The 22,035-nt window shown below is 45.9% G+C and overlaps 2 protein-coding genes across 6 annotated transcripts in view; one reads left to right on the plus strand and one right to left on the minus strand.

Annotated features, from left to right (window-relative positions):
- The window catches only part of MROH8 (maestro heat like repeat family member 8), a 76,732-nt gene extending 68,606 nt beyond the window's left edge, over positions 1 to 8,126 (minus strand). For all 4 annotated transcript variants that reach the window (XR_652368.4, XR_652369.4, XR_652367.4 and 1 more), the window contains exons 1-3: positions 7,737 to 8,126; positions 2,834 to 2,955; positions 751 to 896 (exon numbers count right to left, since the gene is read on the minus strand). Coding sequence is in view for 1 of the 4 variants with exons in the window: in XM_003904775.5 (XP_003904824.2) it covers positions 751 to 896; positions 2,834 to 2,955; positions 7,737 to 8,023 (555 nt within the window). In the remaining 3 variants the exon portion in view is untranslated. The remainder of the gene's footprint in view (positions 1 to 750; positions 897 to 2,833; positions 2,956 to 7,736) is intronic.
- Positions 7,561 to 22,035, plus strand: part of RPN2 (ribophorin II) — a 59,887-nt gene continuing 45,412 nt past the window's right edge. For both annotated transcript variants that reach the window (XM_009216164.2, XM_003904776.3), the window contains exons 1-2: positions 7,561 to 7,883; positions 12,815 to 13,008. In XM_009216164.2, the coding sequence (XP_009214428.2) occupies positions 7,871 to 7,883; positions 12,815 to 13,008 (207 nt within the window). In that variant the 5' untranslated portion in view covers positions 7,561 to 7,870. The remainder of the gene's footprint in view (positions 7,884 to 12,814; positions 13,009 to 22,035) is intronic.

Below are 22,035 nucleotides of genomic sequence, written 5' to 3' on the forward strand. Positions count from 1 at the left end.
TATACTTTTTGAGACAGGGTCTTGGTCTGTTTGTGGCCCAGTTTGTTTATCTGTGAAAAGTCTGTAATCTTACTACTCCAACTTCTTCCCTGCATCTAGCACAGTGCCTTATAAATGGTAGCTGTTCATTCATTACTTGTTGATTGGGTGAATGGGACTTAAAAGCCATAGAGGACTGGGCACAGTGGCTCATGCCTGTAATCCCAGCACTTTGGAAGGCCAAGGCAGGTTGACTGCTTGAGGTCAGGAGTTCAAGACCTGCTTGGCCAACATGGTAAAACCCGTCTTTACTAAAACTACAAAAATTAGCTGGGCAAAGGTGGCACGTGCCTGTAATCCCAGCTACTCAGGAGGCTGAGGCAGGAGAATCGCTTGAACCTGGGAGGCAGAGGTTGCAGTGAGCTGAGATCGTGCCACTGCACTCCCGCCTGGGCAACAGAGTGAGACACTGTCTCAGAAGAAAAAAAAAAAAGTCTAAAAAAAATAAATAAAAAGGTCAGCAGTAGTTATTTGAGGAGACTGGAATTAGAGAAGATCAGCTTTTAATTTTTATTATGGTTTTGTTTTTACATTAATTTCATAACGTATAAGGTATAAATATATGCAAATATATGTATTATAAATATAAATATAAACATGTTTTATAACCTATAATATAAAATTATTTGCATAATCGAGAAATAATATGTTTAAAATATTTGTTAAATGGAGGAATAAGTTGGATAACTCATAAAAATTGCTTGTGCATACCTTTAGCTCACCACTGAAACCCCTCTGGATGGACTGGATCAGCTTGTCAACAATGGCCTCATTGAGCAGGTCCTGTCGGGTCAGGTGTCTGGGGCTGTCTGACAGGGGCTCACAATGGAGTCCAGGGATGTCAGGGATGTCCAAGTCTAACATTGAAAAGAAAGACACTGGATGATGCCTCCGTACTATGTAAAGTGATGAGGTTTAGTGGGGAGTACCTCTGGCTCTCACCTTTGCTACTTGCCCTATGACCTTAACCAAGTCCCATCCTATCTCCTAGATTCAGTTTTCTCAATTATAAATTCAATGTTCTCTAAGGGCCTCCTAAGCTACAAAAGCCTTTGGGACTGAGCTGTAGCAGAATGGTTAAGGGCACGGACTTTAAATCTCAGTTTGAGACTAGTTTGACTCTTGGCTCTACCACTTACTACTTGTATGACCTTTATCAAGTTAGTTTGCCTCCTGAAACCTGTTTCCTCATCTGTAAAACAAGGTTATTATAACAATTAAATGAGGTAATACATGCAAAGAACTGATCCCAGTAGTACTTTCCCTTTAACACCTCTTTCATCTGAAGATTTTTACCTTTTTTTTTTTTTTTTTTTTGAGACAGAGTCTCACTCTGTTGCTCAGGCTGGAGTACAGTGGTGCAATCTTGGCTCACTGCAACCTCTGCCTCCTGGGTTCAAGCGATTCTTGTGCCTCAGACTCCCAAGTAGCTGGGATTACAGGCATATGCCACCACCCCCGGGTAATTTTTGTATTTTTAGTAGAGACAGGGTTTCGCTATGTTGGCCAAAGTCTTGAATTCCTAACCTCAGGTGATCCACCCGCCTCGGCCTCCCAAAGTACTGGGATTACAGACGTGAGCCACCGCGCCCGGCCACCACTCGACTTTTGTATTTTTTGATTTCTTGAATGCCTCTTCTGCAAACTCTACCCACTTCCTGCCATACTCCTATCATCCACTAATTGCAATAATTGAAGCCATGTTCTCATTCTGATCTTTGCACGGGCTGTTCCTTCTGCCTGAGTTTTTCTCCTTCTTCTCCCCCACCTTCCCTTATCTATCTTTGCCTTGCTAACTCCTACTCATCCTTCAAGTCGCAGCTCCAGGATGCCTTTCTTGTATCCCTTTTTGCCCATTTTGGCTACGTATCCCCTAGTCACTAATAAACCGCTCTATATCCACTCTGGCTCCCCTAGCCCCATCACACTGATTACACTGAGTTCCATTTGCCTGTTCATCCATAGGTATACTGTGTCTGTTCTGTTCGATGCTGTATCTCCAGCTGCTAGATTTAAGCTTAGAGCACAGGAGGGCTTCATTAAGTATTTGCTGAATGAATGTGTGAATGAATGAAGGTAGTTCTTCAAACACACCAGGATCTTTCCTGTGTCATGCACATGCTGTCCCGTCTATCTGTAGTACTCCCTATACTCACATGAGTTACTCTGATATCTTTCAGGCCTCCTTTAGGTTTAAATACCGCTTGCTGTCTCATACAGGTGTTCTCTGACAACCAGAGTTTCAAGTAGGTTCCTACTGCCCTTATTTTTGGTGTCAGCCTGTTCTTCCATACTGCTTACTACAAGTTGTAATTACTTCAGTGACTGACTGTTTACTCTTTTTGGTCTCTTCTCTGCACAATAATGTAAGTTCTATGAGGGCAGTGACCATGTCGGTCATGTCCACTGTTGTATTCCCAGCTCCTGGTACTCAATAAATGTTTTGTAGAATGAAAGTTATTCTGAAGCCCAATCCAGATCCCACCTTCTGCATGAAGTCCTCCCACTCCAAGGCATCCCACGCTGCCCTTTCCCTCCTCAGAATCCCTCAAGCACTCAGACTCTTCTGCAGAACTCAGGACCAACCTTAGTTTCCTGGACATCACGAACCATGTATGTCATCTTATTTTGCCAACCGTATTTTAAGGTCTCAAAGTCAGGGACCAAATTCATCATCAAAGTCTAGTCAAGGGCTGGTCACCCATCAAGTACTCAATCAATATGTCTTGGCCCAAGTTGAAAACAGATTCTCTTTTCCCCTCCCCTCCCCTTTCTAGTCCTTTCTCTTTTTTACCTGTCAGTTCAATGCTACTGGAGCCTTTTTTAATAGTCTCTAAGTTGCTCAGCTCCAAATCCACACTTCCTGAATCACTGTCATAGGCATAAGGGATCACTACTTCTTCCTGACTACAGATCCTAGGAAGAAAGAGAGGATGTGAAAAATTAGTTTTCCAGGACTGCTTCTGTCTCATCATTCATTTGAAAGCCTAAATGTCACTTTTTGAGAGAGGCTTTTATTCAGCACCAATCTAGACTAAGTAGCTCCCACCATCCTGGTCCCACAGTTACCTTCTTATTTTTTTCATAGTATTTAACCATTACCTGCAATTACCTTGTTCATTTGCTATAAACTCCATTAAAGAGAAACCTTGTCTACATGGTCACCGTTGTATCCCCAGTACCTAGCATGTTGTCAGTCTCATTACGAGTGAATGGACAGGTAAGAAATACTATGCTGCTGTTAAAAACAACGTTGGGTGTTGGTGGCTCACGCCTATAATCCCAGCACTTTGGGAGGCCGAGGCGGGCAGATAACCTGAGATCAGGAGTTTGAGACAAGCCTGGCCAACATGGCGAAACCGAGTTTCTACTAAAAATACAAAAAATAGCTGGGTGTGGTGGCGCATGCCTGTAATCCCAGCTACTCGGGAGACTGAGGCAGGAGAATCGCTTGAACTGGGAGGTGGAAGTTGTAGTGAGCCGAGATTGCGCCACTGCACTCCACCTTGGGTGACACAGCGAGACTCCATCTGAAAAAACAAACAAACACACAAAAACCAGATTGAGGTAGAACACCTCGCCAAACTCCCTCTATCCTCCTTAACCTTTCTTTTTCTTTTTACCATAGCATGTAACACCTTCCAATATATCTTTCACTTATTTATGGTGTTCATTGTTTGTCATTTATTTCCTCCTGCTAAAATGTAAACTTCATGAGGGCAAGAATCTTTGGCTGCTTTGTTCATGAATGTATCCTAGGAGTCTAGAACAGTGACATACAGAAGTGCTCAACAATTACTGGTAGAGTGAATGACTGAGCAGGTCTCTATTTACTGAATGTTTAGCATAGATTAATGAATGAAAAAGCAAGCTGTCAAACAATGGATATGACACTTTTTATTAAAACAAAACAATATTTTCACAAAAGTAATTAAGTATATGTCTATACACACAGAAACACACACACACAAATGCTGGCATACGTGAAAAAAAAAATGTATGGAGGGTGGGCATGGTGGCTCACTCTGTAATCTCAGCATTTTGGGAGGATGAAGAGTGAGGACTGCTTGAGCTCAGGACTTTGAGACTAGCCTGGGCAACACGGTGAGACCTCATCTCTACAAAAAAGTAAAAAATTACCTAGGTATGGTGGCATGTGCCTGTAGTCCTAGCTACTCAGGAGCTGAGGCAGGAGGATCCCTTGAGCCCAGGACTTTAAGACTGCAGTGAGCTATGATGGCACCGCTGCACTCCAGCTTAATTGATGGAGAGAACCTGTCTCTAGAAGAAAAACAAAAGCAAAAACACTACTTATGGAATTCATTTTTTAAAATTATTTTTAATTTTTATTTTTTTTTTGACACAGAGTCTTACTTTGTCGCCCAGGCTGGAGTGCAGTGGTGCAATCTCGGCTCACTGCAACCTCTCTGCTTCCTGGGTTCAAGTGATTCTCCTGCCTCAGCCTCCCAAGTAGCTGGGATTACAGGTGCCCGTCACCACACCCGGCTAATTTTTATATTTTTAGTAGAGACAGGGTTTCATCATGTTAGCCAGGCTGGTCTCAAACTCCTGACCTCAGGTGATCTGCCCACTTTGGCCTCCCAAAGTTTGGAGATTATAGGTGTAAGCCACCGTGCCCAGCCAGTAAAACAATTTTGGAAGGAAACCCCAAACCAATGAAGTTTGAACCTCGTCCTGTATGCATATATCTTTAATAAAAAATGAGTTCATTAAAAACAAACCCTCTAGAAGCAGAATGGTTGTGTTGTATGGTAGATTGTATAACTGACTTCTTAAGACGCTTACTGGCCACGTGCTATGTTTCATGCCTATATTCCCGGTGCCTTTGGGAGGCTAAGGTGAAAGAATTGCCTGAGACTACGAGTTTGAGACAAGCCTGGGTAACATAGCAAAATCCAATCTCTACAAAAAATTTAAAAAATCTGATCTCTACAAAAAATTAGCTGAGGGTGGTGGCATGTGCCCGTAGTGCCAGTCACTCAGGAAGCCAAGGCAAGAGGATCCTAGAGTCCAAGAGTTGAAGGTGGCAGTGAGCTATGATTCCATCACTGTACTCCAGCCTGAGCGACAGATACAGACCTTGCCTCTTAAAAAACAACAACCAGTGGCTCACGCCTGTAATCCAAGCACTTTAGGAGGCTGAGGTGGGTGGATCACTAGATGTCAGGAGTTTGAGACCAGCCTGGCCAACATGGTGAAACCCCGTCTCTACTAAAAATACAAAAAAATTTCGCTGGGCAGTGTGGTGGCATGCACCTGTAATCCCAGCTACTCGAGAGGCTGAGACAGGAGAATGGCTTGAATCCAGGAGGCGGAGGTTGCAGTGAACTAAGATTGTGCCATTGCACTCCAGCCTGGGTGACAGAGGGAGACTCTGTTTCAAAACAAACAAAGAAGCTGTCAATCTGTTTCCAAAATGGTTGTACCACTTTACATTTCCATCAGCAGGATATGAGAGATCCTGTGCTCCACATCCTTGCCAACATTTGTTATTGTTGGTCTTTTTCTTTTTCATTAGTCAGGTGTGGTGGCTCCCATCTGTGGCCCACAGCTAGTCACTAGGACCACAGATGTGAGCCACCACACCTGGCTAATTAAAAAAATTTTTTGTAGAGGCAGGGTCTTGCTGTGTTGCCCAGACAGGTCTGGAACTCCTGGACTCAAGTGATCCTCCTACCTCAGCCTCCCAAAAGCTCTGGGATTATAGACTGAGCCACCATTCCTGGCTGCATATGCTAAGCCTGTGGTGTAAATACTCCCATCATGGCCAAAATCAAGCTACCGATACTACCTTGGGAAGAGATGTGCAATGGCATACCGTCATATATTTCCATCACACAGTTTCAACAGATATAAGCAACCACAAAAGAGAAAATGTAAAATGTAGTGAAATAATTAGGAAATAATGAGTTTTGTTTTCAATATAGTTTATTTCATCCTAAGTTGATATAATTTTCTAAATGGCTATATTTAACCAATTTGCAAAATTACTGAAAATTTAACAATGGACTCTCTCAAGACAGTATGAGACAACTCCAGCATACCACTGGTTGGTTGTCTTATTCTTGAGTTGGGAGAATTCTTTATATATTCTACATCAGCACTGCCCAATGGAACTTTCTGCGATAATGAAGATGTCCTATACTTTTGAGCTGTCAAAACTGATATCCACTAGCTATCTGTGGCTACTGAGCACTTGAAACGTGGCTACTACAAATGAGAGACTGAATTTTAAATTTTACTTAATTTTAATCCATTTAAATTCAAATTTAAATATCCACATAAGGCTAGTGGCTATCATAATAGACACACAGAAAGAACTGACTCTCTCCCATGTGGGATAACATTTGGGACAATAATAACGTTAATAAGAGTTATATTGTGCATACTTTATACGTTCATAGAACTGTAGTTAAAAGCACAGATTCTGGAGTTAGACTGCCTAGGTTCAAATCTGTTTCCTTCTCTTTAAAATGGGATTAGCCTGTAATCTCAGCACTTTGGGAGGCTAAGGCTGGAGGATCGTTTGAGCCCAGGAGTTCCAGACCAACCTGGGGAACAAAGCGAGACGTGGTATCTACCAAAAATAATTTTAAAAGATTAGCTGGGCGTGGTGGCGCGTGGCAGCAGTCCCAGCTACTTGGGAGGCTGAGGCAGGAGGATCGCTTGAGCCCAGGATGTCGAGGCTGCAGTGAGCTATGATCACACCACTGCACTCCAGCCCAGGCGACGGAGCAAGATCCCGTATCAATAAAAAAGGAAAGAAAAGAAATAATGTTTGTAGAGCCCTCGGCACAGTGTCGGGTTATGCTGTAAACATTCAGTAATTGGCGCTAGTTATTAGAGCGGTGTTCCTGGGTGAGCCACTTCCGTGATGAGCCTGTAAAACTGGCCTAATATGTTCTCTATGAGTTACTGCATTGGTCTGCAAATCAGATAAAACGTCACTCGTAGGTCAGTTATTAACAACCCAAGGGATAATCTTTGGAAAAAACTGACATAATTTTCTTTCTTTTTTTTTCGGTGAGACGGGGATTTATTCTTGTTGCAAAGGCTGGAGTGCAATGGCGCAATCTCGGCTCACCGCATCCTCCGCCTCCGAGGTTCAAGAGGTTCACTTGCCTCAGCCTCTCGAGTAGCTGGGATTACAGGCAAGTGTCACCACGCTCGGCTAATTTTGTATTTTTAGTAGAGATGGGGTTTCACCGTATTGCCTAGGCTGATCTCGAACTCCTGAGCTCAGGTGATCCGCCCGCCTCGGCCTCCCAAAGTGCTGGGATTACAGCCGTGAGCCACTGCGCTCGGCCAGAAACTGCCACAATTTACTAGAGGGGGGAAAAAAAAAAAAAAAAAAAAATCCCTTCTAAGCTATCCCCTCCTGTCGAGACCCTTCCTTTTCCTTTAAAATGGGCCGGGCAGCAGAAAGACGAGTGAGTGACAGCAGATGCGCCAATCAGAAGCGGCCCCGTCTCGGGCCCACCCCGAGGCCTGGCCCAACCACGTCCCGGTAGCTCCCGGAATAGGAGCGTTGCGAGACGGTCCGTTCCAAGTGGGCCTGGGCGCGGGGGGGAGGCGGGTCTGTCCTCGGGAACTGCAAGGGCCTGTGCGCGGGAGAACTGAGATCCCGGCCGCGGCTGCTGGAAGCGTCGAAGTTCAGCGGGGCCGCCGACACTGACCTGTGCTTAGAACTCATCCTGGCCCGCAGAGCCTGCCGCGAGTCCCTGGCGTCCCCTGTGGCGGGCTCTTGGAGCCACTTTCCCGAGCGGAAGTCAGCCTGCGGCTCGGACTCCGGCGGGACCTGCTCGGAGGAATGGCGCCGCCGGGTGAGGAGTTGCGCGTGGCTTATCGATAGGGCCCCACGGCCGGCACTCTTTGGGGAGAGGGCTGTCGCCCGCGGGAGCCTACTCGTCGCCGCTCGAGAGCCGGCCAGGCGGGATCCCCTTCCCCTGCGGGACAGGGGCATGGGCACAAGCTCTGGCTGAGGCGCTGTCGGGTCGAGGGTCCGAAGGAGGGCTGCGAGCTGGTGGGAGTGCCCGCGACCTGGAGGGGTTGGTGCCTGGGGGAGGGGTGCAGCGCGGAGCTACGGGTCGCCCCGAGGCCCAGCCGTGGGGACTGCGGCCGCCCTTAGCCATAGGCCTGGCCTCACTCATTCATTTCATTCGCGCGGGCTCCTGGGCCAGGCGGCCTAAGGTTCTGGTCCCGGTGCTGCCCCTTACTCCGTGTGAGGTTTCGGCCAGATTGTCCTTTCGGCTGTAGTTTCCCCTTCAGTGAAAGGGGCAAAGAAAACCCCTCACTTCTCTCTGGGAGCCTGGAGCGTAAGTTCTGAAGTGACACTGTGGGTGCAAACTTGCAGTCGGCCACGTATTCATTGTGTAACCCAAAGCAGGTTATTTAACCCCTCTGCACCTCAGTTTCTCATGTGTAAAGTAAGTTAGTCAAATTAGTCACGTTGTCTGCCTCGTTGAGTTGCTCTATTAAGTGAAATAATCTTCGTGCATAGTTTAGAACAGCGCATGGCCCTAAGAACTCAGTAAAGTTGACTGCATCGGAAGTTACTGAGTAGACGCCCTGCAGGGTGGAATCTCATGTAGCCTCATCGTAACTTTGGAAGCATGTAGTCTTGTTACTACCATTTGACAGATGAGAAGTTGGAATCCCACAGAAGGGAACTTACTTGCCCAGGGTGACACATGAATGAGTCAGTGGCTCACCGTTTCATTATTTGAGAAGTTTAGAATAGTAAAGTGGTTAAAAGCAGACTTTGGATTCAAATTGCCTGAAGTTTGATTCTCAGCGATGTGTCCTAGGGCAGGTAACTACTTCTGAGCCTCACTTTCCTGGTCTGTGAAATGCAGAAGATAGTCACCTTACTTAGATGTGAGGATTTAATGATTTGGTGTGTGCAAAGCACAGCATAGCGTGGGCATACCCAACATGCTAAGTGCTCGACTTTTAGTCAGAAAAGTTACTGCTCTCATTAACATGGAGTGAGAAGATTAGGATTCTGACACAGGTGCTGTTTTAGGGGAATTTACGGTCTAGGTGGGAAAATACTAGTCACAGCCATTCACTAGATCTTCATATACTGTGTGCCTGCCTGTACACAAGGCATTGGGGATTCAGCATTGGTGTCTTGACTCCTCTTTCTCTTAGGTCTTTCTGTCCATTGGCAGTTCTGATAGGCTTTGACTTTGAATTCTAGCCAGACTAACTCTCATCACTTCTCATCATGTTCACTGCTGTTGCCCTGGTTTGGGCCACCATCATCTTCTGGCTTGGATTATGGCGGTAATCTCCCAACCGGTGTCCCCCACTCTGTCCTTGCACCTGCATGGTCTGTTCTCCACACAGTATTGTTTATTCTCAACACGGTAATACCATTAGAGTGTAAATCAAATCACACCTCTGCTTAGAACTTTCCAGTGGCTTCCAGCCAGGTGCGGTAGCTCACACCTGTAATCCTAGCACTTTGGGAGGCCGAGGCGGGCGGATCACGAGGTCAAGAGATCAAGACCATCCTGGCCAACATGGTGAAACCCCATCTCTACTAAAAAGACAAAAATTAGCTGGGCATGGTGGCACTTGCCTGTCGTCCCAGTTACTTGGGAGGCTGAGGCAGGAGAATCGCTTGAACCCGGGAGGCTGCGGCTACAGTGAGCTGAGATCGCACCACTGCACTGCACTCCAGACTGGCAACAGAGTGAGACTCTGTCTAAGAAAAAAGAAAGAAACTTTCCAGTGGCTTCCACTGTGGTGGTACATAAGGCCCTCTGGATCTGTCCTCTGCTACCTCTGTTACCTCATCTACTTCTTAACTTTTGCTTACTGTGCTCAAGCTATACTGTCCTTGCTGATCTCAAAAAACACTGTATGTGTACATACTCCTGATTCAGAATCTTTGCATTTGATTTTTCTTTTCTTTTTTTTTTTGAGACAGAGCCCCAGACTGGAGTGCAGTGGCACGATCTCAGCTCACCGCCCACTCTGCTTCCCGGTTCAAGTGATTCTTATGCCTCAGCCTCCCGAGTAGCTGGGATTACAGGCACAAGTCACCATGCCCGGCTCATGTCTTGTATTTTTGGTAGAGATGGGGTTTCACCATGTTGGCTAGGCTGGTCTCGAGCTCCTGACCTCAGGTTATCCTTCTTCCTCGGCCTCCCAAAGTGCTGGGGTTAGAGGTGTGAGCCACCACACCTGGCCATATTGGGTTTTTCTTCTTAGCATAATTTCCCACCAGGTATCTTTATGACTTGCTTCTCCTTCAGGTCTATACTCCATATGTTTATTTCTTAGGCCTTTACAGACCACTGTATTTAAAATGTAGACTTTCCCAAATATCTCTTCTGTACTTTATTTTTTTCCGTAGCACTTTTACCTTCTAATGTGATAAATAATGTTCTTATTTTTATTTATTTATTTATTTATTTATTTTTGCATTTGCAGGATTTAATAGAGTGAAATAGAGTGAAAACAGAGCTCCCATATAAGGGGAGGGGACCCAAAGGGGGTTGCCCAATAATATTCTTATTTCATGTGATGTCTTTTGCCACTAGAATACAAGCTCTTTGAGGATGGGAGTTTTGTTTGTTTCCTGCTGTGTTTTTAACACCAAAAGTAGTGTGTGGCACATAGTAGCTCAGTATACATTTGATGAATATGCCACATGATAGATTTTTTCTTTTTCTTATTTTATTTTATTTATTTATTTTTATTATTTTTTTTGAAATGGAGTCTCACTGTGTTGCCCAGGCTGTAGTGCAGTGGCGCGATCTCAGCTCACTGCAATTTCCACCTCCTGGGTTTAAGTGATTCTGCTGCCTCAGTCTCCCAAGTAGCTTGGATTACAGGCGCCCACCACCACGCCTGGCTAATTTTTGTCTTTTTAGTAGAGACAGGGTTTCACCATGTTGGCCAGGCTGGTCTTAAACTCCTGACCTCAAGTGATCTGCCTACCTTGGCCTCCCAAAGTGCTGGAATTACAGGCGTGAGCTACCGCACCCAGCTGTCTTTTATTTTTTTGAGACAGGGTCTCTCTTTGTCCCCCAGGGTGGAGTGCAGTGGTGCAATCCCAGCTCACTGCACTCTGCACCTCCCAGGCTCAAGTGATCCTCCTATCTCAGCCTCCCAAGTAGTGGGACTACAGGCACGCGCCACCATGCCTGGCTAATTTTTGTATTTTCTTTTTTATAGAGAAAGGATTTCGCCATGTTGCCTGGTCTAGTCTTGAACTCCTGGGCTCAAGCAATCCACCCGCCTCAGCCTCCCAAAGTATTGGGATTACTGACGTGAGCCACTGCCTCTGGCCAGTAGTGCCTTTTCTCAAGGATTCTAGTTCAAGCTTAATTTAACGCTAAAGGCAAAAGATTTAGGGCCACTCATGTTAGCCTAGTGATTATTTGTTATCACTGTTACTTGGGTGCTAGACAATGCACTTTATCAAGAAGCAGCCCATTCAAAAGTGTTTTTTGTTTTGTTTTTTAAATAAATGAAGTAGAAATGTACCACTCCTGCAGCTCGCTGTCCCCTGGGGCATCATAGATGGGGATTAATTTTTCTTTCCATTTATTCAGCAAATATTTATTCAGTACCTGCTATGTGCCAGGCAGTGTGCAAGATTTGGAAATACTGGGATGAACAAAAGAAGCAGTCTTTATCCTCATGGAACTTACAGTTTAGCAGAGAAATCAGACATTACACTGTTAAAGTTGTGGAAAATTCCACATAGAAGTACAGATTCCTATGAGTGGATATCACAACAACAATAATAATAGTAGTAGAAGTAGTAGCTAATATTGATATAGCACTTGTTATGTGCCAGTCATTATTCTAAGTTTTTTTTTTTGAGACGGAGTTTTGCTCGTCTCCCGAGTTGGAGTACAATGGTGCAATCTCAGCTCACTGCAACCTGTCTCCCGGGTTCAAGCGATTCTCCTGCCTCAGCCTCCCGAGTAGCTGGGATTACAGGCACCTGCCACCACGCCCGGCTAATTTTTTTGTATTTTTAGTAGAGACGGGGTTTCACCATGTTGGCCAGGCTGGCCTCAAATTCCTGACCTCAGGTGATCCACCTGCCTTGGCCTCCCAAAGTGCTGGCCTGGCCCGATCTTTCTATATTAACTCGTGTAATCATTTCTGAGGTAGATACTATTATTATCCCACTTTACACTTGAGGAAACTGAGGCACCAGCTGGTTGAATAACCGCCAAGGGCATATTGCTAATAAATGGCAGAGCTGTGATTTAAGCCTGGCCCCAGAGCCTGGGTTCTTCCTTACTTTATTGTACTGGGGACCTAATCCTAGAGAGAGCTTCTTAAGGAAGAGATGCTTGAGCTGAATTCTGAAAGTAAAAATTAAGCAAAGTTGAGGTAGGGGAAAGCGTGAAAAAATGCTGGGCAGGAACGAACCTGGCTTTTTAGAGGACAGAGAAGCCAGAGAGCAACAGATGGCGGGAAGCGCGAGGGAGGAGAGCTGGTTGAGAGGCTGACAAGGTGTGAGGATTCAGGATTGGGTTTGTCCTTAGAGGCAGAGGACTTAATGGGAATAGTAGGATAAGGCCTGTGCTTTAGATGCCTGGAGGCTGCTGGCAGGACTGTCCTTCCACCAGTTGAAGGCTTCTCCTCAGGTTAAACCCCTGGGTTCCCTCACCCTTCCCCATGTGATTTGGTTCCCAGATCTTGGTGCGCGTCATCACTGGGACTGTGTATAGCACCTTGGAAGAGTGTGGAGTGTACTGAATGGTCGTTTCCCCCCAAGGTTCAAGCACTGTCTTCCTGTTGGCCCTGACAATCATAGCCAGCACCTGGGCTCTGACGCCCACTCACTACCTCACCAAGCATGACGTGGAGAGACTGAAAGCCTCACTGGATCGCCCTTTCACAAATTTGGAATCTGCCTTCTACTCCATCGTGGGACTCAGCAGCCTTGGTGCCCAGGTGCCAGATGCAAAGGTAAGGCTGTTTTTGTCCTGGTGGTCAGAGTGGTTCAGGAGGACCTTCATCCCCTCACTATATTCCTTTGGGGTAGTTCAAAACTAACTCTTGCTCATTTGCGGATAACCAAGGTTAATCCAGTATAAGAAATATTTGGCTGGGCGTGGTGGCTCACGCCTGTAATGCCAGCACTTTGGGAGGTCAAGGCAGGTGGATCATGAGGTCAGGAGTTTGAGACCAGCCTATCTAATGCAGTGAAACCCTGTCTCTACTAAAAATAGAAAAAATTAGCTGGGTGTGGTGGTGCATGCCTATAATCCCAGCTACTCAGGAGGCTGAGGCAGGAGAATTGTGTGAACCCAGGAGGCAGATGTTGCAGTGAGCTGAGATGGCGCCATTGCACTCTAGCCCAGGCAACAGTGAGACTCAGTCTCAAAAAAAGAAGTTTATTTCAGTTTGACAGGTCTGTTTTTGTTTTTGTTTTTTTGCCTAATGTATGTTAAGGATCATGCCAGATCCGTTATTTTTAGTGGGATGTCAAGAAGAGCAAGTCATAGATCATCTAGAAACTTTTACTTCAGCTCTGGGAGTGAGACTGTTCAATACCATGTGTACTTACTAAGTGCCCCCATATGTGTGTGACTAATAATAAGGGAATTCAAGGTAGAAGGCACTCACATGTATTAAATAATGGTAGTCACTACATCAGGCAATTTTGAGACATGTTTTTGGACTTCTGGTGAGGAAAATGCATCATGATTAAAATCTTTCCTGGATTCAGAACAGTTTTGGTTTTTTTTTTGTTTTTGTTTTGTTTGTTTTTTTTGAGACAGAGTGTGACTCAGCCAGGCTGGAGTGCAGTGGCATGGTCATGACTCACTGCAACCTCTGTCTCCTGGGCTCAAGCCAGCCACCTCAGCTTCCCTGGTTGCTGGGACTACAGGTGTGCACCACCATGCCTGGCTAATTTTTTGTATTTTTTTGGTAGAGATGGGGTTTCGCCATGTTGGCTAGGCTGGTCTTGAACTCCTGACCTCAAGTGATCTGCCCTCCTGGGCCTTCCAAAGTGCTGGGATTACAGGCATGAGCCACTGTGCCCAGCCCCGTGATTATTTTTAAATATTCTGTTTTATCTCTTCTATTGGCTGTTTAGATCTAATTTTTTTTTTAGTGTTTGTCTATTTTTGTTTAGAGATTTTAATATGCATCCTTAATTTCTCACAGTATACCGTGAATTATTATTTTGCCATGTCACAAATAATGAAAGAACCCTATAACTGAATTTCCATTTAAATTCCCATTATTTCTGGTATCATTGTCATACTTTTTGTCTGTTTTGTTTTTGTTTTTGAGACGAAGACTCACTCTGTCACCAGGCTGGAGTCCAGTGGCTCGATCTCACTGCACTGCTTGATCTCATTGCTTGATCTCACCGCAGTCGCTCACTGCAATTGCACCCCCACCTCCCAGGTTCAAGCAATTCCCCTGCCTCAGCGTCCCAGGTAGCTGGGACTACAGGCACACACTACCACGCTAGCTAATTTTTTGTATTTTAGTAGAGATGAGGTTTCACTGTGTTGGCCAGGATAGTCTCGATCTCCTGACCTTGTGATCCACCCTCCTTGGCCTCCTAAAGTGCTGGGATTACAGGTGTGAGCCACTGCGCCCGGCCCATTGTGATACTTTTTAACCTTCTTTAAAGGATCCCAGCCTTTGCTGTCTGTTGTTCGGTGTCTCAATTTCATATATTTCAAAGAGTTTGATAGTTATTTATGGTAGGAGGGGAAGTTCAATATCTTTAGTTCTGTCTAGGGCAGCACTGATAGTCCCAATTGGTGTCTTTCTTTTTTTTTTCTGAGATAAGGCCTCGCTATGTTGCCCAGGCTGGAGTGCAGTGGTGCGATCATGGTGCACTATAGCCTCAGACTCCTGGACTCAGGTGATCCTTCACCTCAGCCCCCCAAGTAGCTGGGACTACAGTCACATGCCACCATGCCTAGCTAATTTTTTTTTTTTTTTTTTTTTAATATTCGTAGAGACAGGGTGTTGCCATGTTGCCCAGGCTTGTCTCAAACTCCTCGGGTCAAGCCATCCTCCCGCCTCTGCCACCCAAAGTGCTGGGATTACAGATGTGAACCACTGTGCCCAGCCTCCAATTGATGTCTTTTTTTGTTGTTTGTTTGACATGGAGTCTTACTGTCATACAGGCTGGAGTGCAGTTTTGCAGTCTCAGCTCACTGCAACCTCCGCCTCCTAGGTTCAAGCGACCTTCCGGCCTCAGTCTCCCAAGTAGCTGGGACTACAGGCATTCTCCACCACGCCTGGCTAATTTTTGTATTTTTTGGTAGCGACAGGGTTTTGCCATGTTGGCCAGGCTGGTCCCGAACTCTTGACCTCAGGTGATCCACCCACCTTGGCCTCCCAAAGTGCTGGGATTATAGGCGTGAGCCACCCCTCTCGGCTGCAATTGGTATCTTTCAATCCATTTCGATTGTTATTCTTTTTGATGCTCAAAATGTTCCATTTTTGCCAATGGGCCAAACTCTGTGTGTGTGTGTGTGTGTGTGAACATCCATTCATTTACACGTTAGGTACAACTGTTTTTCAGTTTAACTGTAGAGTTAAATAGTTACTAGGCTGGCCATAAAGCCTGAAGTATGGCTGGGCGTGGTGACTCAAGCCTGTAATCCCAGCACTTTGGGAGGCCGAGACAGGCGGATCTCGAGGTCAGGAGATCAAGACCATCCTGGCTAACATGGTGAAACCCCGTCTCTACTAAAAATATAAAATACAAAAAACTAGCTGGGCGAGGTGGCGGGCGCCTGTAGTCCCAGCTACTCGGGAGGCTAAGGCAGGAGAATGGCGTAAACCCGGGAGGCGGAGCTTGCAGTGAGCTGAGATCCGGCCACCGCACTCCAGCCTGGGTGACAGAGCCAGACTCCGTCTCAAAAAAAAAAAAAGCCTGAAGTTTTTACCAACTGGTCCTTTACAGAAAAAGTTCGCTGATCCCAGCTATATGAGATCCAGCTTACTCAAATTTTTTCCTAACAACCAGGTCTCCATTTCTGCCCAATGTTTTCTTCCTGTGTGTGATTCTGTTAAAGAAACAGACTTTTCCTCATGATTTCACTCTTATAAACCCTAAAGGTGAATGTACCTCCTGATAAAATTAGTTCTTCTCAAAAGTAAGAGTATACACATCAGAGTCAGTTAACCCAAGCTTTTAATTCTGGCTCCACCTCTCTGAAAAGGGAGTTATGAAGCCTACCTCACTGAATCATTGTAAGAAGAAAGTGAAATTACAGTATGCCCCTCAAAGGAAATGGTAGCTATTATCGTTCTTACACTGAAAAGGTTTGCTTCTATTTATACTTTGTTTAGGTGAGTTCAGACAGTGCCTGGCACAGACACTGTATTCACGGTGCCTTTTGTAGTGATGCTTTGTATTTCTGCTCTGGTTTTCGGTGATGTCTTTAGAGGCCCTGGGGAGAAAGAGCAAATTGACTAGAGGTTTTATATTGTGAGGTATAGGAGATAACATTGGAATAGTAATGTTGACCTTTGGCAGGATTTGAATGCAGGATGAAAAGTTTCTCCTGAAGGTTTTCAAACTTTAGTGGAACCACAGGATTCAGTGTAGGGGGGTCACAGATGAATGAGGTGCTCCCACTTCATCCAGAGCATGTCTTTTGATCTGTGTCGTGATTTGGAGTTCTGTAGGAGATTTAGGTTGAAGACATACCCCCAAAGCTATTCTCTGCCATCATCACAAGTTTGCGGGATGTTGGTTAGGGCTGAAGATGTAGATTGAGAGGCATCCGGACAGCTGCTATGCAGTGTGACTTGCGTTAATTACATGATTGGGCTGGCTGTGGCTTTATGTTTACAATACAGACACTGAAGTCAGAGAGCTTGGCTTCAAGGTGTTGACTTCAAAACTTCACACCGGAGTCACCTGTGCAGCTTCCTTAACCTTTCAAAATGTTTGTTCTGTCATCGGTAAGATGGAGACAATAATACTAAGTTTACAGGTAATGTGTGCGGGGTCGTTAGCACGTTGATGGCATGTGGTAATATGTAGTATTAACCTTATGATTAGCATGACTATATATAAATAGTAGTAGCAGTTGGTACACATTGATTGACATTGTTTTTTCAGACTGTCATCCCCACTGCTTAGCATACCTCTGACACACAGGTGTCTAACAAATATTTGAACTGTAAAACTTCAGCTCAATCAAAATGGGAGCTCTCTAAATGTGCCTGCTAATCAGAAAATAAATGGGTTAATCACATACTGCATTCTAATTGCTTATGAAATGTGCTCTGTTGATTAGGTGGTGTATGCATTATAAGTAATGGAAGAAAGGGAGTTATACGGATGTTTCAGAGCTGTTGAATTTCCTCATTAGATGTGCAAACTACATAAATCCATTGAGAGAAAGTCTTCATTACTATCACTTCCGTGTAGTGGTGCATGTCCTGCTCAGCTGTTGTTGCCTTCAGCTCAGTAGAGAGAACTCCCTGGGCTCCACTAGATACACTGTTGATTGTTCTCACAGATTGATCTTTGGAGAGATTTTGGTTATTATCTCACAAGAGGTTTTAGCAGCGAAACTGGGAGAAATGGGGTTTACTGAGAATAGAAACTATGGAGACAGCAGTGTGGAATGAGAGTTGATTTTAGTTGTTAAAAAGATTACAGGCCTGTAATCTCAGCACTTTGGGAGGCTGAGGTTGGTGGATCCCTTGAGGTCAGGAGTTCGAGACCAGCCTGGCCAACATGGCAAAACCCTGTCTCTACTAAAAATACAAAAGTTAGCCAGACGTGGTGGGCATGCCTATAATCCCAGCTACTCGAGAGGCCGAGGCAGGAGAATCACTTGAACCCAGAGGTAGAGGTTGCAGTGAGCCGAGATCGTGCTGCTACACTCCAGCCTGGGTGACAGAGTGAGACGCTGTCTCAAAAAAAAAAAAAAAAAACAAAAGGCTGGTCACAGTGCCTCACACATGTAATCCCAGCACTTTGGGAGGCCAAGGCGTGTGGATCACGAGGTCAGGAGATCAAGACCATCCTGGCTAATACAGTGAAACCCCGTCTCTATTAAAAATACAAAAAAGTTAGCTAGGTGTGGTGGCGGACACCTGTAGTCCCAGCTACTCGGGAGGCCAAGGCAGGAAAATGGCGTGAACCTGGGAGGTAGAGCTTAAAGTGGGCCAAGATCACACGACTACACTCCAGCATGGGTGATAGAGCGAGATTCTGTCTCAAAAAAAAAAAAAAAAAAGAGTGAGCCTTTTTCATTTGAGTTATATTTATATAAAACATAAGCATATCAGAATGGTGATTTTATGGATATCATTGTTTAGCTTTTTACAAGATTAAGAACATGCTGGGCACAGTGGCTCATGCCTGTAATTCCAGCACTTTGGGAGGCTGGGGTGGGAGGATCATTTGAGGCCAGGAGTTCGAGACCAGCCTGGGCAACATGGTGAGACCCCCCCCCCCCCTTCCCGCCCAATTTCTGCAAAAAATGAAAGAAATCAGCTGGGCATGGTGGCATGCACCTCTAGTCCTAGCTACTTAGGTGGCTGAGGCAGGAAGGCAGGGAGATCGCTTGAGCCCAGGAGTTTAAGGCTGCAGTTAGCTGTGATGGCACCAGTGCGCTCCAGCCTGGGCAACAAAGCAAGACCCTGTCTCAAAAAAAACCAAATTATTTTTACAAAATGCATCCCTTATAAAGTGTTGTGAGCACTAAATGAGATAATAAGTATAAAGTGCTTAGCATAGTGCCTGGCACATGACGAGTGCATATAGTAGTAAGTATATTTGTTTGTGGCTCAAGCACTCAGTTCATTCTTGGGGAGAGCAGAGAATGAGGCAATCTTTCAGGCAGTGATCGTTTATGGAGCCTCTGCTGTGTGCCAGACATTGTGCTAAATGCAGAGAAGACAAGAGAGCTCATTATCCACTGAGAGTACGGTAATATAGTGCTGAGTGCAAAGAGGCAGACGGGCTGTTTGTGGAAAGTACCACGGGAGTCCAGCAGAGGGAGCCGGCACTCACACTGTATGCCAAATCTTGCACAGTGGGTGTTGCCATCTGTGCTGGCTGGTGCAGGTTTCATTTGGTCATTCAGCAAATATGTAGTGAGTTTCTGCTATGCACTAGGTATAGTGCTAGGCACTGGGGATTTACTCTTGAACCATAAAGAGGGAGAGGGCCCCTGCACTCTTAAGAATATATTGTCTAATAGCTGAGATAGGCATTAGTCATGTAATCAAATATATGCACGAATATTTGTAACAGTGGTAAGTTTTATGAAGGTGAAATATGTGCTGTTATAAATAGGGGACTTTTATAGGGATAGAATAGGGTACTTTGATTTGCCAGGAAAGGCTTTCCTGAGGAAATCTCCGAATTTAGATCTCATTCTGGGCTGGGTGTGTTGGCTCACACCTGTAATACTAGTACTTTGGAAGGCTGAGGTGGGAGGATTGCCTGAAGCCAGGAGTCTGAAAACAGCCTGGGCAACAAAACGAGACCCTGTCTCTACAAAAAGTTAAAAAATTATCTGACATAGTGGTGTGTGCCTGTAGTCCCAACCACTCAGAAGGCTGAGGACGGAGGATTGCTGGAGCCCAGGAGTTGGAGGCTACAGTGAGCTACGATCATGCCACTGCACTCCAGCCTGTGTGAGAGGGCAAGACCCTGTCTCAAAACAAACAAAAACAAAACAAACCCCAAACCCAAAACTCAAACCTCTCTACATCACCCTAATCTCACTCTACTTCTTAAGGGCAGGGACTTTGTCCATTTTATTTGTTGTGTATCCCCAGTTCCTAGAACAGCACCTGCCATGTGGTAGGCACTGGAGTGAAGGAAGGTATGATGGATCTGAATTCTAAAGGGAGAGGAGGAGTTAACTGTGAGACGAAGGAGGGAAGGGACTTCAGGCAGAGGGAACAGCCTGTGCGGAGGATAGAGAGCAGGTTACATTTGAGATTGAAAGGAGGAGGTGTGTGGAACAGAGTGGGAGGGAGGGAGACGAGTGAGGCAGGCTGGGGCCAAGCCACAGTGCCTTGGCCCACACAGAAAGAGTTCTGATCTGTTTCCAATGAGCAATAGATTTTAAATAGCTAGTATCGTGATTCAACTTGCATTTCGGAAAGATTTCTCTCTTGCTTTTTGGGAGACAGACCATAGCAGGGGGCTACAGGGCAAGATTGGATGCAGGAGGGGTACAAAAGATAACACCTGGCCTTTCTGCTTCTGCTGCATGGATGGGTGGTTGGGCCATTCCATAAGATAGCAACACAGGAAAAGAATGGGATTTGTCTGGGAAAGATCACGAATTTGTTCTTTACCATGGTGAGCTTGAAATACCTTTGAGTCATGTAAGTGACTATTGAGAGAGTCTGGGCTGGAGTTAAGGGTCTGAGAATTATCTGCATAGAAGTTTAGGATGAAGCCATGGGCACGGATGGAATGGCCTAGGGAGGCAGGAGGTGGTGGGATGAGAGCCCAGCCTAGGAGTTGAGAAAACAGCAGGAGAGCTTGAAACTGAGGGAGGAGCTGCCAGAGAAGTAGGAGACCCAGGAAGGGTGCGGTGGTATCCCAGAAGGCTATGGGCGCGCATGTTTCCCAGTGAGTATGTGATTGGTCTGTCCATTGTTGAGGAGTGAGCACTGGAAAATATCCTCTGCTTTGACAATCTGGAGGTTGCCACTGGTGTGCTGGGGGCAGAAGCCAAAGTGGAGTGAGTGGAAGTGAGGACATGAAGACTGGAGCAGTGTGGCTGTGTGGGGAGAGAGAAGGTGGCACTGGAGGGGAGAGAAGGGTTGAGGGAAGTTGTTTGAAAGTTTTGCTCTTGTCGCCCAGGCTAGCGTGCAGTGGCTCGATCTCGGTTCACTGTAACCGCCGCCTCCCGGGTTCAAGCGATTCTCCTGCCTCAGCCTCCCAACTAGCTGGGACTACAGGCACGCACCCCCACGCCTGGCTAATATTTGTAGTTTTAGTAGAGATGGAGTTTCACTATGTTGGTCAGGCTGGTCTCCAACTCCTGACCTCAGGTGATCCACCCGCCTCAGCCTCCCAAAGTGCTGGGATTATAGCCATCATGCCTGGTCAGGAAGTTGTATTTTAAAATAAGTCTTGAGTTTTGTTAATACGTTATAGGAGAAGTTGAATTGACGAGGTAATGGGCTTCCAGATGGAGAGAACAGGGTGTGCAAAGCCTGGGAGGCTTCCAAGTGCTTGTTGTGCTTTGGGGCAGTGAGGTGCTTTTGCAGCTGGAGCAGAGGTGGGTGGGGAAGTGCGAGAAGAAGCACCTGGGGAAAAGTGGGCCCGGTTAGAAAGGGTCTGGTATGGGGCCCCAGCCAGTGTGTGCCTGGGCAGCGCATCACAGTAACAAAGTCTGAAGAGATTACGAAGCACAGTCTGAGAGGCAGCGAGAGTAGCGGGGAGCTGTTTATGGAGGAAATAGGGGAGGGGAGGGCAGATGAGAGAGATTTGCTGTCTTTTCTGTAGGACTCCATGTTTGATTCAGTTCAGAGAGTTGTAGGGGAAAACCTACGATGGAAGAAATCACTGCTGTTCTTTTTTGCTCAAGAGGGTATTTGATTAATTGGAGTATTAGCACAGAAAGTTGGAAGCAAGCAGATTGGGGGTGGACATTTAGGGGGCAGTTTTCAGCCTTCAGTGGGGAAGATGAGTCTAGAACGTTGGAGGGCAGCTGGAGTCAAAGTTTCCAGTCCCCCGAGAGCGGCTGGCTGAAGCCTCAGCACTGGGTGGGCTCGCTGAGCAGGCTGAGCAGTTCTGGGAGGTCTCCCTGCTTCTGCTGCTCTGTGAACTCTGCTGTCAACATCTTGGGCTTTGAAGCCACTGAACACTGGACCGGTTTACCTTGATTTGTCTTTGCAAAGTGTAGGAATGATGCTTGTCTTACTCCAGAATAGATTGCTTTTAGTGGGCTCTTGAGAAGTAGAGGTTTTATAGCTCAGACACCAGAGCCAGGCTATTCTGGAGCCAGGGAATTCTAGTTC

Source organism: Papio anubis, chromosome 16 (assembly GCF_008728515.1).
Source record: "Papio anubis isolate 15944 chromosome 16, Panubis1.0, whole genome shotgun sequence".
NCBI lineage: Eukaryota > Metazoa > Chordata > Mammalia > Primates > Cercopithecidae > Papio > Papio anubis.